This window comes from Scheffersomyces spartinae (genome assembly GCF_019049425.1).
Source record: "Scheffersomyces spartinae strain ARV_011 chromosome Unknown scaffold_7, whole genome shotgun sequence".
Taxonomy (NCBI): Eukaryota; Fungi; Ascomycota; class Pichiomycetes; order Serinales; family Debaryomycetaceae; genus Lizanozyma; species Lizanozyma spartinae.
This window is the reverse complement of record NW_025065054.1, coordinates 147461-161957: the sequence shown is the minus strand read 5'-3', so window position 1 is coordinate 161957 and position 14497 is coordinate 147461. Positions and strand designations below refer to the sequence as shown.

General features: G+C 36.6%; 8 protein-coding genes across 8 annotated transcripts; 5 read left to right on the top strand and 3 right to left on the bottom strand.

Moving 5' to 3' along the window:
• Nucleotides 1–339: 339 nt before the first annotated feature.
• On the top strand, nucleotides 340–696 carry RPS20 (40S ribosomal protein uS10; the record flags this gene model as incomplete). The annotated part of the gene is made up of 1 exon (XM_043195251.1): nucleotides 340–696. The coding sequence occupies one exon, from the start codon at nucleotides 340–342 to the stop codon at nucleotides 694–696; it is 357 nt and encodes a 118-aa protein (XP_043049917.1).
• Nucleotides 697–1220: 524 nt separating this feature from the next.
• On the top strand, nucleotides 1221–2975 carry PTC5 (type 2C protein phosphatase; the record flags this gene model as incomplete). The annotated part of the gene is made up of 1 exon (XM_043195250.1): nucleotides 1221–2975. One exon carries the CDS (start codon nucleotides 1221–1223, stop codon nucleotides 2973–2975), a length of 1755 nt encoding a protein of 584 aa, XP_043049916.1.
• Nucleotides 2976–3164: 189 nt separating this feature from the next.
• On the top strand, nucleotides 3165–6902 carry SKI2 (SKI complex RNA helicase subunit; the record flags this gene model as incomplete). The annotated part of the gene is made up of 1 exon (XM_043195249.1): nucleotides 3165–6902. The coding sequence occupies one exon, from the start codon at nucleotides 3165–3167 to the stop codon at nucleotides 6900–6902; it is 3738 nt and encodes a 1245-aa protein (XP_043049915.1).
• Nucleotides 6903–6931: 29 nt separating this feature from the next.
• KQ657_004579 (uncharacterized protein) lies at nucleotides 6932–7522 on the bottom strand (the record flags this gene model as incomplete). Its single annotated transcript, XM_043195248.1, has 1 exon — nucleotides 6932–7522. One exon carries the CDS (start codon nucleotides 7520–7522, stop codon nucleotides 6932–6934), a length of 591 nt encoding a protein of 196 aa, XP_043049914.1.
• A 429-nt stretch (nucleotides 7523–7951) lies between these two features.
• On the top strand, nucleotides 7952–10309 carry AFG2 (AAA family ATPase; the record flags this gene model as incomplete). The annotated part of the gene is made up of 1 exon (XM_043195247.1): nucleotides 7952–10309. The coding sequence occupies one exon, from the start codon at nucleotides 7952–7954 to the stop codon at nucleotides 10307–10309; it is 2358 nt and encodes a 785-aa protein (XP_043049913.1).
• Nucleotides 10310–10399: 90 nt separating this feature from the next.
• On the bottom strand, nucleotides 10400–11398 carry PEX19 (Pex19p; the record flags this gene model as incomplete). Its single annotated transcript, XM_043195246.1, has 1 exon — nucleotides 10400–11398. The coding sequence occupies one exon, from the start codon at nucleotides 11396–11398 to the stop codon at nucleotides 10400–10402; it is 999 nt and encodes a 332-aa protein (XP_043049912.1).
• A 529-nt stretch (nucleotides 11399–11927) lies between these two features.
• UBC9 (E2 SUMO-conjugating protein) lies at nucleotides 11928–12407 on the top strand (the record flags this gene model as incomplete). The annotated part of the gene is made up of 1 exon (XM_043195245.1): nucleotides 11928–12407. The coding sequence occupies one exon, from the start codon at nucleotides 11928–11930 to the stop codon at nucleotides 12405–12407; it is 480 nt and encodes a 159-aa protein (XP_043049911.1).
• Nucleotides 12408–12485: 78 nt separating this feature from the next.
• FBP26 (fructose-2,6-bisphosphatase) lies at nucleotides 12486–13865 on the bottom strand (the record flags this gene model as incomplete). The annotated part of the gene is made up of 1 exon (XM_043195244.1): nucleotides 12486–13865. The coding sequence occupies one exon, from the start codon at nucleotides 13863–13865 to the stop codon at nucleotides 12486–12488; it is 1380 nt and encodes a 459-aa protein (XP_043049910.1).
• Between the last annotated feature and the right edge of the window lie 632 nt (nucleotides 13866–14497).

Below are 14497 nucleotides of genomic sequence, written 5' to 3'. Positions count from 1 at the left end.
GTTTGATCCCTTGATGAAGCAAGCCAATAATCCGACAAGTTCTTCTCTTGTCTCCGTGTAAGTTTTGTAATCACTGATGCCATCGTACAAGATTCTAATATATATGCATCATATCGGATAGTAGCTTTAGGGTTCGCCGCCCTAATCACGTGAGCTGAATAATTCATAACTTGCTGTTTTTACATGTCTACACAATTTGCATGTAAAATGTCGTTCTCACGACCCATCACCAAAATGTCGCACACAAATTCTTTGTTAGTCAGTTGGTAATATAAAACATAGTGAGACTTGAAAAATTTTATATGCTTTTACTTTTGAAAGCCAACAACGTCAATCAACATGTCTGCTCCAATCAACAAGGAAAAGGTTCAACAAGAAAGAGAGGAATTCCACAAGATCAGAATTACCTTGACTTCCACCAAGGTTAAGCAATTGGAAAAGGTCTCTGCTAACATTGTCAACAGCTCTGTTCAATATGACATTGCTAAGAAGGGTCCCGTTAGAATGCCAACCAAGGTCTTGAAGATCGCCACCAGAAAGACCCCTAATGGTGAAGGTTCTAAGACTTGGGATACTTATGAAATGAGAATTCACAAGAGATACATTGACTTGCAAGCTCCTGCTTCTATTGTCAAGAAGATCACCCAAATCACCATCGAACCTGGTGTGGATGTTGAAGTCACCATTGCTGCTTAAATTAATTAAGCAAAATGGTGCATGCATAGTGAATTTGGCGAATTCTTTATGCTCAATCATTCAATTTTATGTTTTAATTAATTTTCATTTGTGATATACTGCATGACTACTTTCTCATCATATCCAAGTGCTCTAGGCGGGCCTTGTATTTTAGCTAATACATAGACGTTGTGGGTGTGCTATCAGGATTTGGTATGATCGAATGTTTATTGCAACTGACTAAGATGTTCTGCATCTGTGAATGATTTATAGCTAGAGATAGATCCCTCTTTTCCTAGTGTAATCCTATTTGTATAATAATATTACTTCAATATCTTTAAGATGAATTTCTAGATATCTTCTATATGGTACCTTATACTATGCAGAGTAAAGTAGTCCCCCACGTAAACCAAGTCTAGGTCGTGCGAACCTCAAAGCAAAGAAAGGAGGCAGAAATTAACCCATGAGGAAACCATTATTATTAACCTAATCTCTCCTTTAAATAAACATCAATTGCCCTTTGGAATTAATAGCCTGAAAATAGAATGGTATATGTTCTAAGATCCAGGCTATTTTACGTGGCCTCCAAAAGTGCCTCCAACAAGTTATCTTTGCTTCATTTGAGCCAACGATCTGTTCGTACATTAACTACAACAGCTAATAAAAGTAGAGATAGTTTGAAATCTGGAGGAAGACTTCTAAGAAAGCGGAATGTTGCTCTTGTGTCTGGTGTTATTATAGTTGGATCCTACATTTCGTTTAATCAATCAAGCTACTATAATTTGGATACTTTGCCATCCAAAGCTGATGCAAGTGGAATTGCGGGGAGCCAGAGATCGCTTAGTACTAGCTCAATGATTGGTGATGATAAGAGGTATTTTTCCACTTCAACCTCATCGATGTTCCAACAGAATAGTATAAGTCATCAACAACATAAGGAAGGAGTCTTTTTGTTGAATGATGAACAAGTCAGTCGTAAATTGAGAGAATTCGAAGAGAGTTTTTTCGTTAATCGAGGAAGAGGAGTTACTAGATATGATATTTGTCAATTAGCTTCGAATTCGCCAATAGAAGATGATAGAGCAGAAGAAATTGTTCAAGTGCCTTTATTACAGGATAATAATATTAAAACCAACACAGATTGGATGTTTTTTGGAATCTTTGATGGTCATGGAGGTTGGACAACTAGTGGTAAGTTAAGAGATCAATTAATCAGTTATGTTATTCATGAACTTGGAAGCGTGTTTAAGCCTGCTGGAGAAGAAAACTTTAGATATATTCCAACTAGTGCAACCATTGACCAAGCTATAAAGAACGGATTTTTGAAATTAGATCATGAGATTGTTAACAAAAACATTGAAAAGTTATTAACGAACAACAACAAAGCTAAAGCAGCAGAGCTTTTAATGCCCGCATTATCAGGCTCTTGTGCATTGCTTTCATTTTATGACACCAACTCCAAACTCCTTAAGGTTGCTGTTACTGGTGACTCTCGGGCCATTTTGGGATCTTTCAAAGACAATAAATGGACAGTTAGACAATTGAGTATTGACCAAACTGCAGCCAATCCCACAGAAGTGGCAAAAATTATTAGTGAACACCCTGATGAACCAAATGTAATAAAAAATGGCAGAGTTTTGGGAACTTTGGAGCCTAGTAGAGCATTTGGTGATTGTCGGTATAAACTTCCTGCCTCAATTCAAGATAGAATCTATAAGCAATTCTTTGGAAGAAAGCTTCCAAACAATTTGAAATCGCCACCATATGTCACAGCCGAGCCAGTTATTACTACAACAAAGATAGATCCTGAAAATAATGAATTCTTAGTTATGGCATCTGATGGATTATATGAAATGTTATCCAATGAAGAAATTGTTGGGCTTGTTGTTAAATGGATGGAGAAGGAAAAAATGTTGAAACCCCAGACATCATTTTGGAATTTTGGCTTCACTCAAGCAGATAACAAATTGCCTGATGTTGCAGATGTAACTGCAGATAAAGCATCTAAAAAACCTATCCGGAAGCAGAAGCAAACAGGAACAAATTTAGGATATTTATTGGAAGATAAGAATGTGGCTACTCATTTAATTAGAAATGCCATTTCTAATGGAGGGTCTAAAGAGCAGACCTCTATGCTAATATCAATTCCAAGTCCTACATCTAGAAGGTATAGAGATGATTTGACAGTTACAGTTGTATTTTTCGGTTCAGATCATAAAGTTGAGCATAAAACAGGAAAGTTGGAAATTAATGGCGATGCTACAACTGGGGGGATCGAGGGTTCTAAACCAAAATTATAAGTAATATTTAGTCTTTATAATAATCAAAATATTAATATAATGAAAGGAATTAAGCAATAGAAATAGTGAGTTTAGAGTAGTATTCACAAAGAAATTGAATATATCAAAGATTGTGCGAAGCGAAAAGTTCACATAACCAAACATAGGGCTCTGTTTAGTCGATTTGCTTTAGAACTAACCCACGGAGCGATGACTGATACTGCAGCCGAGTTCTCAGAGGAGATAGTATTCCCGTATGAGGGATTTGATCCAAGTACCAAGGTTGTAGCCAAAAATAAAGGGGAATTGAGTGACATTGATGAGTTGACAAACGAAGTATTGGTGCCATCCAATCAGTTATCATGGGATCTACTTGACCTTGTTCAATCGCTTCCAGAAACTAATTATGATAAGTTTTATGGCTCCTTGTTACAAACTCCAGAAACCATCAGCAGAACCTCATACAGATTTAATCGTGTTGGTATTGAAGGGAAGATCAATAGTTATAAGGAAGACTTTCGACTCGCAAGCATAGCTGATGCTTCAACATCAACGTCAATAAATCGGAGATATGGGCCTAGGGCAGATGCTCTTAAGGGGAAGTCTACGTTTCTTCCATTTAAACCAGGAGGTATATCTCTGATAACCAGTTTACCTAAAGAGGAAACATTAATTCTAAACAGAAATGAATATGGATTGTATGATACGCCTCCAGGATTGTCCCGAGGTCTTTCTATCCAAACGAAAGTCGAAGAGATGAATGATGTGACTGCTTTGGAGAAGCTTGTTTCTAACGATTCACCATATGATGATGATGATGATAATAATAATGAAATCAAGGAGACCAACGTTGAAGTTGAGGGTGAAATAGAAGGTTCTGAATTACCATTTGATGCTGAAGATTTAAATGATATTGTTTCAATGGATTTCCAGAATATGAAAGCCGCTTTAACTAAAAGTGCACAACATAAAACTGTTTGGGCTCATGTTGTTGATTTGAATCATCAATTGGAAAACTTTAATGAAGTGGTTCCAAACATGGCCAGAACATGGCCATTTGAACTTGACAATTTTCAAAAGGAAGCTATATATCATCTTGAACAAGGTGATTCTGTTTTCGTTGCTGCCCATACTTCAGCAGGTAAAACAGTAGTGGCAGAATATGCTATTGCCATGGCCGCCAGAAACATGACCAAATGTATTTATACATCACCTATAAAAGCCTTATCTAACCAAAAGTTTAGAGATTTTAAAGAAACATTCAAAGAAGTTGATGTTGGTCTTATAACTGGTGATGTTCAGATAAATTCTGAAGCTAATTGTTTAATCATGACTACAGAAATTTTACGTTCAATGCTTTATCGTGGTGCCGATCTTATTAGAGATGTGGAGTTTGTTATTTTTGATGAAGTCCATTATGTGAATGATATCGACCGTGGTGTTGTATGGGAAGAAGTTATCATTATGCTACCTGATCATGTGAAATTCATTTTACTTTCAGCTACCGTTCCCAATACATTTGAATTTGCAAATTGGGTTGGACGTACTAAGAAAAAAGATATGTATGTGATTTCTACACCAAAAAGACCAGTACCTTTAGAGATTTTTATTTGGGCAAAGAAAGATCTATACAAAGCCATCGATGCTAAACGTCAATTTTCAGAGTCAGAGTTTAAAAAACATAAAGATGTTTACGAAACCCAAAAGAAAGCTACTCCTCAAGTTCACATGGGTAGTGGAAGTAGAGGAGGCCCTGGGGGGTCTGCTCGTGGTGGGAATAGAGCGGGTGCGCGTGGTGGAAGAGGTGATAGTGGAGCTGGATCTCGAGGTGGTCGTGGAGGTGGTAGTGGTAGTAGTAATAGAGGAAATATGCTGAACAAACCTGGTGGGTGGATGGTACGAGATGCTCCAAATAAAAACACTTGGAATGAATTGATTCAATACTTGAAAAAGAAAGAACTATTACCGGCAGTGATATTCGTCTTCTCAAAGAAAAGATGTGAAGAATATGCCAATACGTTGGGTGGATTAGATCTTTGTACTGCAAGAGAGAAATCAGAAATTCACATGTTCATGAACAAGGCTGTTTCAAGATTAAAGAAGGAAGATAGAGAACTTCCTCAGATTCTTAAAATTAGAGAAATGCTTAGCAGAGGTATTGCAGTTCATCATGGTGGATTATTGCCTATTGTTAAAGAATGTATTGAAATCATGTTTTCCAGGAATCTTGTTAAAGTATTATTTGCTACAGAAACTTTTGCCATGGGATTAAATCTCCCTACAAGAACAGTAGTCTTCAATGAATTACGAAAGCATGATGGTCGTGGGTTCCGAAACCTTTTACCGGGTGAATTTACTCAAATGTCTGGTAGAGCTGGTAGAAGAGGGTTGGATTCAACAGGTACGGTCATCGTAATGTCTTACAATAAACCTCTATCCATTTCTGATTTCAAAGAGGTAACTTTAGGTACACCAACCAAGCTTCTGTCACAGTTCAGATTAACATACAATATGATTTTGAACCTTTTAAGAATCGAAGCTTTAAGAGTGGAAGAAATGATCAAGCATTCATTTAGTGAAAATAGTACTCAAACATTACTCCCAGAACATCAACTGAAAATCAAGGATCTTGATAGTCAATTGAAGTTGACTGAAATAGAGGATTGTTCCATTTGTGGGTTAATAAATGTTGATGATGCCCATAACTTAGTCCATGAATATGAAAGGACATATTCCACTTTAATGGACCTTATGATGGACCTTCATGTGATTAGATACTCGACTATGATTCCTGGTAGACTCTTGTGTTATAGAGATGAATATGGTTGTGCCAGAGTTGGATTTCACATTAAACTGCAAGTCAGAGCAAAGAAGTTGCATGTTTTAACGTTTTCTCATGGTTCAAAGTTTGAAGAGTCAAGTTCGAAGTTTAAACTACCATATATCCCACTGAAGCCTATATTAAGATATTTTAGTGACATATCCTTTGAAGGTAAACTTAAAGTTGATACCATTGAGTGTACACAAGTGACATTCTTAGGAAGATACAGCTTGAAAGCAGATTTAACCAAAGTGCTTCGTAACGATGCTGAGGAAGTTAGTAAAACTAATGAACAAATCAAACTTTTATTGAAGTTTGTCAAAAAATGGGAAGAATTAAAACTTTCAAAGGCTAAGTTGGCATTACATGATGAAATAGTAAAGAAGGATGACATTCTTTCCAAACTCAATGAACTTGATATTTGTCCACGTTTTAATGAGCATTATTCCATTCTCCACACTAGAACACTGATAAATGATGAGATCCAAATGTTACTGAGATTGGTTTCAGATGACAATCTTGAATTGTTACCTGATTACGAGCAACGTCTTGCTGTTTTACAAAGCCTTGAGTTTATTGACGCAAAGCATAACGTTTTGTTAAAGGGAAGAGTTGCATGTGAAATCAATAGTGGTTGGGAATTAATTATGACTGAACTCGTGTTAGATAACTTTTTAGGAGACTTTGAACCTGAAGAAATCGTTGCACTTCTTTCATGTTTTGTTTATGAGGGTCGTACAAACGACGAAGAAGATATTCCCATGACCCCTCGATTGGAGAAAGGGAAGAAACGAATTCTTGAAATCACAGAGAAGATTCTTAAAGAGTATTCAGCAAAGAGAGTCATTCTTACTTCTGAAGAAGAAGATTTCATGCAAAGAAAACGGTTTGCATTAGTTAACGTTGTCTATGAATGGGCTAGAGGATTAACTTTTAATGAAATCATGGAAAGAAGTCTTGAAGCAGAAGGAACCATTGTTAGAGTTATCACTCGACTTGATGAAATATGTCGTGAGGTTAAAAATGCTGCATTAATTGTTGGTGATTCTACGTTGCATGCAAAGATGTCTGAAGCTCAAGAACGTATAAAGAGAGATATTGTATTCTGTGCATCACTTTATTTATGAATTATTTACAAGACAAAGTCAGCTATTTCTTATGTTCTACTAAGTTGTGTTGTTAACCTTATTAAACCATTCGGTCCATTGATGATTTTATTCCCAATTAATTGTTTAGCGGTAGCCTCTTTACCAAATTTAATCCAACATATTCCTATTAATGTATAGAAACTCCCCACTGCTGTTATATTTTGTAGATTTTGTTTGGCTTGCAAATACTCCTCATAATCTTCAATAGGACCATATTTCATAGCACCTCTATATGATTGGATGTTTTGATACATGGTTTGTCTTTTCATGAATTCCACCAAGACTTCACTGGATGGCTCAAACTGATTAATGTCATATATTATATCTTGTTGCAGCATAGATAGGTACCTTTCATTATCAAATGTAGTAGTTTTAAACCAACATGATTGGAATAATTGTTCACCGCATTCTCTTAGTCTAGCAGTTGAGTAACCTAGTGATCTGGCATTGAAATCGGTAGCATTATTACAAGTATTTTCAAGCTTCAATTGGACGTTTGTCAATCCAAATAGAATAGCTATTTTCTCTTCAGCCAGCAAAGGAAACAGTGGTCCTAAAAAGGATTGTATGGGAGTAAGCTTATCCTCCACATCGGCCATGTTATAGGACAGAGAGATCATTCTGACAAGGTCCGACAACTGATACAACTTGTGCAGAATTGAATCTTGTAGAATACTATCGTCGATGTCTTTCAGGTCAAACCTATTATGATTTTCTGTAAATGGTGTAGGTGATGACCTATGTAACTGGGGAGACCCTTCATAGAGATCATGGCTCAGAATAAGATGAGGGTCTAAGAATCTTACATATTTCAGTGACCATCTCACCAGTCCGTATAACCAACGGCTCCGTCGTATAACTGAACGAGACATAGTAGTAGTAGTTTGATGTGTTGTAAGTATAGTTAAAGTGAGTTACAACCTCTCATCGGTTGAAAAGTTCGTGGTCCTGTCCCGCGAATTATATAGCCATCTCATCACCATCACTAGACGTCTAAAGTGTTATTATCTTTATCGCTATTGATATAAATGTCTTCAAAGCCATCTAAGAAGAAAAGCTCATCTTCATCTTCTGCTTCTGGTGCCGGTGATGTAGCTCCCCAGAAGAAGATCAAGATTCCTAAGAACTTCATTACCAGACCCAGTTCCAGTACCAAAGGAGATGATTCACGTAAGGTTTACATCAACTCTCAGATCCAAGAAGCTATGGAGTTGCCTAATGATTCCATAGTGTATATCGATAAGGTGGAAACAAGTGAACCCGGAGTATTGGCTACTGTATATGGCGATGACAATCTTCTAGACACCAATGTAATAACAATTCCACAGTCCTTAAGACAATTGGGTGGTATTTTGTTAGGTGACCGATTGCTGATCGTCAAGGCTCCACAACCTGAATATGCTAAGTCTGTTTCCATATACTATGATGATGATAATGACGAGTTTGAATTGGATCAGCCAAACATACAAAAGCAAATCCAGAAATGTTTGCACAATGTTGCCATAATCTCTCCAGGATTAAGCTTTAAGATCAAATTGCAGGGTGCTACTTCAGAAACTATCTTAACTATAATTGATATTAACGAAGAGGATGATATTGACACCGTTGACCAATCATTGCAAGCATTGTCAATAAGCAATGAAGAAAATACTAATGGTTCCATTATATCAACTACTACCTCGAACTACATATTCACTACTAATACTAAAATCATGAAAAGTAAACTAAAGGTACCGTCTTCTTCCAAATATCCCAATATCCCTCATCCAATGAACTATGATCAAGTAGGAGGTCTTACAAAGGAGATTTCATTGCTTAAAACTTCGGTAGAGCTCCCCCTTCACAATCCTACACTATTCTCTGATTTTGGGATTTCACCTCCTCGTGGGATCCTTCTTCATGGTCCACCAGGTACTGGGAAAACTTTACTTTTACGTTGTGTTGCAAATCAGACCAATGCGCATGTTCTCACTGTCAGTGGACCTTCCATTGTATCCAAATATTTAGGTGAAACTGAACAGGCAATTAGAGATATTTTCATTGAGGCTCGTAAGTTCCAACCATCGATTATCTTTATGGACGAAATAGATAGTCTTGTTCCTAATAGAAACAGTGATGACAGTGGTGAAACCGAATCTCGAGTGGTTGCTACTTTGTTGACTATGATGGATGGAATGGGTGATAGTGGACGTATTGTAGTCATTGGGGCCACCAATCGTCCCAATTCAATTGACCCAGCTTTAAGAAGACCGGGCAGATTCGACCAAGAAGTTGAAATTGGCATACCCGATGTTGACGCTAGATGTGATATCTTAAAGAAACAATTGGGTAAAATGAATCCTCTGAAAACTGAACTTAATGAACAAGATATTGAAATCATTGCTTCCAAAACTCATGGGTATGTTGGTGCTGATTTGACAGCGTTATGTCGAGAAGCAGTTATGATTGCCATTAATAAAGGTTTGAAGTCTCAAATACCGCAATCAGATATTAAAGTTCAATTGAATAATATGGAGGAAGCTTTGAGTGAAATAAGACCATCGGCAATGAGAGACATTTTCTTGGAAATGCCCAAGGTTTATTGGTCAGACATTGGAGGTCAAGAACAATTGAAAAGAAAACTTGTTGAAGTCATTCAACTTCCTCTCGAAGCTAAAGATGCATTTGCAAGACTTGGAATAAAGGCTCCCAGAGGTGTTTTGCTCTATGGACCTCCAGGTTGTTCCAAGACTTTAACTGCAAAGGCATTGGCTACTGAATCTGGCTTGAACTTTCTTGCTGTTAAAGGTCCTGAGATATTGAATAAATATGTGGGTGAATCTGAGAAAACTATTCGAGAAATCTTCCGTAAAGCCAAAGCAGCATCACCTTCCATTATATTTTTTGATGAAATTGATGCTATATCATCAAGCAGAGATTCTGGTGAGTCGACATCTTCTGCAGCTCAAAATGTTTTAACTACTTTATTGAATGAACTCGATGGTGTGGAAGAATTAAATGGTGTGATTGTTGTGGCTGCGACAAATAGACCAACAGATATTGATGCTGCATTATTGAGACCAGGAAGACTTGATAGACATGTTTATGTAAGTCCTCCCAATTATGAAGCTCGGTTGGAGATTTTAAATAAAAGATGTCAAAAATTCAATTTGGATGGAACGGTTGATTTATTAAAAATTGCTAAAGAAACTGAAGGATGTTCGGGAGCTGAAGTTGCATTACTTTGTCAGGAAGCTGGACTAGCAGCTATTAGAGAAAATAAGGAAGCTAAACAAGTCTTACAAGAACATTTTGATCAAGCACTTTCTAGTATTACCAAAAACATCACTCATGAAATGCTTGAGTACTATGAAGAGTTCAGTACCAAGAACAGATTGAAAATATAATAGGTGAAAATCTTATTAAGCTTTTATCCTATAAAAAACAACTATAGAGAAATAAATAGATGAATCATTGTATCATTATTTTTAGTAGTACTATTGCTGCTTACAATTTTCTTCCAAATCTTTTTCTAAATCCTTTGGAATATCCATATCATTAAAATCAAGAGATGGGTCATCCATTTTTCCTAAATCACCTAACCCAGGGATTGATGGCATTGTTCCTGTCAATTCAGTTGGAGGCTGACCTAAATCCTGTAAAGATTCTAATAATGAGTTAACTTCTTCTCTTTTAAGCTTATCGGAATCACTATAATCAGGACTTTCAAATATTGATACAATCTTTTGTGTCAATTCATATTGAGCCGTATAGTTTTCAAATTCTTCCTGGGAAAGTTTTGACTTGTTCTTTTCTAAATAAGGAGGGAAATCAGTATTCAAAGATTTCATAGGTTCATAAAGTACTTCTTTAGAGGATATTTGTTCCAACATTTCAACTAATAATTTACTCATATCCATGTTTTCACCATCATTAGAAGGACCATCATAACCTGCTAATAATTGGGCCAATAAATCTTCAGGATTTGTACTTGAATGATCTTTCTTCAATTGTTCGTCAATAGTTTCACCAGATTTCTTTAATCTTTCCATAGTTGACTTCATCACATTATCAAAATCTTTATCTTGTATTTGATTAAGTTCGTTTTCCTTACCTGTTTCAAATTGTTTAACAAGTTCTTCAAATTGTTTTTTAGTATCAGGATCTTCTATTTTCAAATCTTTTAAAAGTCCAGTAATATCAGTATTGAATGGCGTAACATTATCTTTATTAGCACCAGTTCCCTTTTCACTAGCAGTACTAATACCAGCTCCAGCTCCGACTCCTGTTGATGTTACTCCACTGGCAGCAGCCCCAGGAGGCTTACTTAAAACTTCATCAGCAAAATCATCCAACAAGTCGTCCAAATCGTCCAAATCATCCTCTTCTGTGGCGGTGGTAGTAGCAGTTGCAATTGCAGTAGGTGCAGCAGCAACTTCACCAGCTGCTTGGGTTCCAGCAGTTTCACTGACAGTGCTAGATTTCTCAGTAGACATATTAATTGATGATTCTAGTTATAACTACTAGTGGCTGGTATTATTTGGGAAATAGATTGATCTGCTAAGCATTACTAGTGGTTGCCCCAAAATTCCTCGGAATGGTTCACATGCCGAAAGTGTGGGGGTTTGAGCTACTGCGGTGCTACCACAGAATTTATTTTTCAACAGCTAGGATATTTCTGGTACGTGCACGTGACTCCATTGAGTTGTGTATCTGTACAGACATATTTACTGTGTGGAGAGGTGATACCACGCCTGTGGATGATTAACCACGTCGTTGCTAATATTCCTTATACCATCTCATACTAAACAATGTACATATTGCTTACGCTGAACACACCAAGTAATGCAAATGTTCAATGGGTTTATATCGATAAAAAAATTGAAAATTAGTCGTGTCTGGGACAATCTAAGTGTCACCCGATGATGGAGAGCCATAGTTACCAGAGGGTTTTGACTAGTAGTTAACATGACAACAACAACCAATCCTTAAACACAAAAATACACATACATTGTATTAGCGGCGATGTCGTCGCTCTCCAAAACTCGTCTTCAAGAGGAAAGAAAGCAATGGCGGAAAGATCACCCATTTGGATTCTATGCCAAACCTATAAGAGATAAAGATGGAGGTCTTGATTTATCTCAATGGACCGCTGGTATACCTGGTAAAACTGATACTATTTGGGCAGGGGCTACATATCCTATAACTATTACATTTCCAGAAGAATATCCTTCCAAACCTCCTAAGATTAAATTTCCTGAGCATTTCTATCATCCTAATGTATACCCTAGTGGGACCATTTGTTTAAGTATATTGAATGAAGAACAAGATTGGCGTCCGGCAATAACGTTGAAACAAATTGTATTGGGGATTCAGGAACTATTAACTAATCCCAATCCCGAATCACCTGCTCAAGAGCCAGCTTGGAAAGCGTATCAAAAGGATAGAGCTACGTATATCAAGAAGGTGAAGGAACAGGCAAAGAAGTATGTAAATACTGTGTAACTACTTGTATACCTGTTAACATAGACCAACGCTTTCAATAAATAAAAGAGAATGAATACTTAGAAAAGTAATCAAAGACTATGGAACAATATCACTGTTATTAATGATATCTCTGGATTTCGAGCTGGTACTATTATTTTGTTCACCAAGTTGAGAAGTTCCTTTTTCCTTATAAGTACTCACAGCGGGAATATCTGCTTTAATTCTGCTTACGACTGTATGATAAGCTCTGGGTTCCAACTTGATCAATGTATGTAATGGAATCGACATCCAAGGTGATTCTTCTTGTGGAACATTCATGAAATAAGCATAAAGGCATCTTAAAACGGCTTGATGAGTAATAATCAAAATATTCTCTTGTCTCTCTAATTCCATAATAATAGGCTCTAATCTGATAACAATATCACGATAACTTTCACCACCTCTATACCGATATTCATATTTGTTATCATCACGGGCTTTGAAATCTTCTGGAAATTGATTTTCAATTTCTTCATAAGTCATTCCATCGCATTCCCCAGCATCCAATTCATCAAGAGCTTTCCATTGTAATTTCCGTTTATAAGGTAAGAACGACGAAGTTTGTTGAGTTCTAGCCAATGTTGAGGTCCATACTGTCAAGTTTGTATGTTTATTTTCTTCACCTAATGATTTCAAGACTAATTCAGGTAATTTCTTAGCATATCTCCAACCTCGTTCAGATAAATTAGAATCTCCACCAATTTGACCAGTTAAATTATATTCAGATTCTCCATGACGAGACAAATAAATTGATCTGGGTTTAATATGTAAATTCATCACGTAGTAGACTATCCGAGATTCCAAATAACTTTCGATACGATTAAGAATAATTTGAGAATTAACATTAACTAGTTTGATGAATGTTAAATTAGCATCAATACTAACATCCATAGTTTCATAGTTCTTCTCATATAATTCAATTCTCTTGAGGAAATCCTCTGTTGCAAATTGCAGATCTGAGCCCACATAATCAGGGGATGTTGTTTTAACATCGAGAATATTTTGTAATACCAAATCTTGATCATTACAGAAGGATTCTAAAAAGATGGGTTCAATTAGATTTTCCCTAAGAACTTTAACAATCCGATTCCGACGATCCCTTGTGGAATTAGTAGCATCTAAGATCCCAACCACTCCATTTTCATCCAAAAACCAATTCATCATGTCTTGCAAAGCCAAATCAATGGCTTGTCTACGAAAGTGCATACCATCAGGATTGTTTGGATCAAAGAAATCAGCTGTAATGTTTCCAATGTCTGCCGCTTTCTGAAGATCCCGTCTATAAGTTCCAACGTTGAAGCATTTGGACTTGATAGACAACCAACTTAAGTATCTAACAATTTTTTGAGCTATCAAGGACTTACCCCGGGCAGGAAGCCCAACCATCACCACACACACTCTAACATTCTCCACATGTGAGATCGAATACACCGGCATGATAACGGTATCACGTAGAATCTAGCAATTGTCGATGTGTATTTTGTGAATTGAATCGAGAAAATCTATTCCCGTCAAAAATTGTAGCCAGAGAAGGGAAGACTCGAGCGAATGAGCTTTCAACCTACCGATTAAAAAATATATTGGACAGTATTCAAATTATCGAAATTGAAAAGTTCAATACAAATAAGTGCAGACTGTCACACTAGCTTAAAATTTAAATAGACTAAATAGTATGATGTAGAAATAAGGCAACTAGTGTACGGGATCGTAACAATATTTCCCCAAACATTTCCCCAGAGAATGCTTTTTTGTGTGCGCACAGCATAATACCAAGACCATATTGGTACTATAATTGATAGCTACAATGTTTCAGAGTGTTTGCTATAGAGACATTCTATATCTTAGTTTTACAACATTACGTAACCTATCGGGAGATACATACATTATACTTATGTATGTATTTCCAAAACTGATTTCAGTTTGATAACTTACGCTACTTATTATTCAATTACGTATGGATTGTTCTTCGATAATATCCGAGTTCTATGTGCGTTTCGCTAAAAGAAGTACGAAGTCGAATACTACGATTAATGTGACCATTTTTAGTCTACACCTCTTTAGGAGTAGTC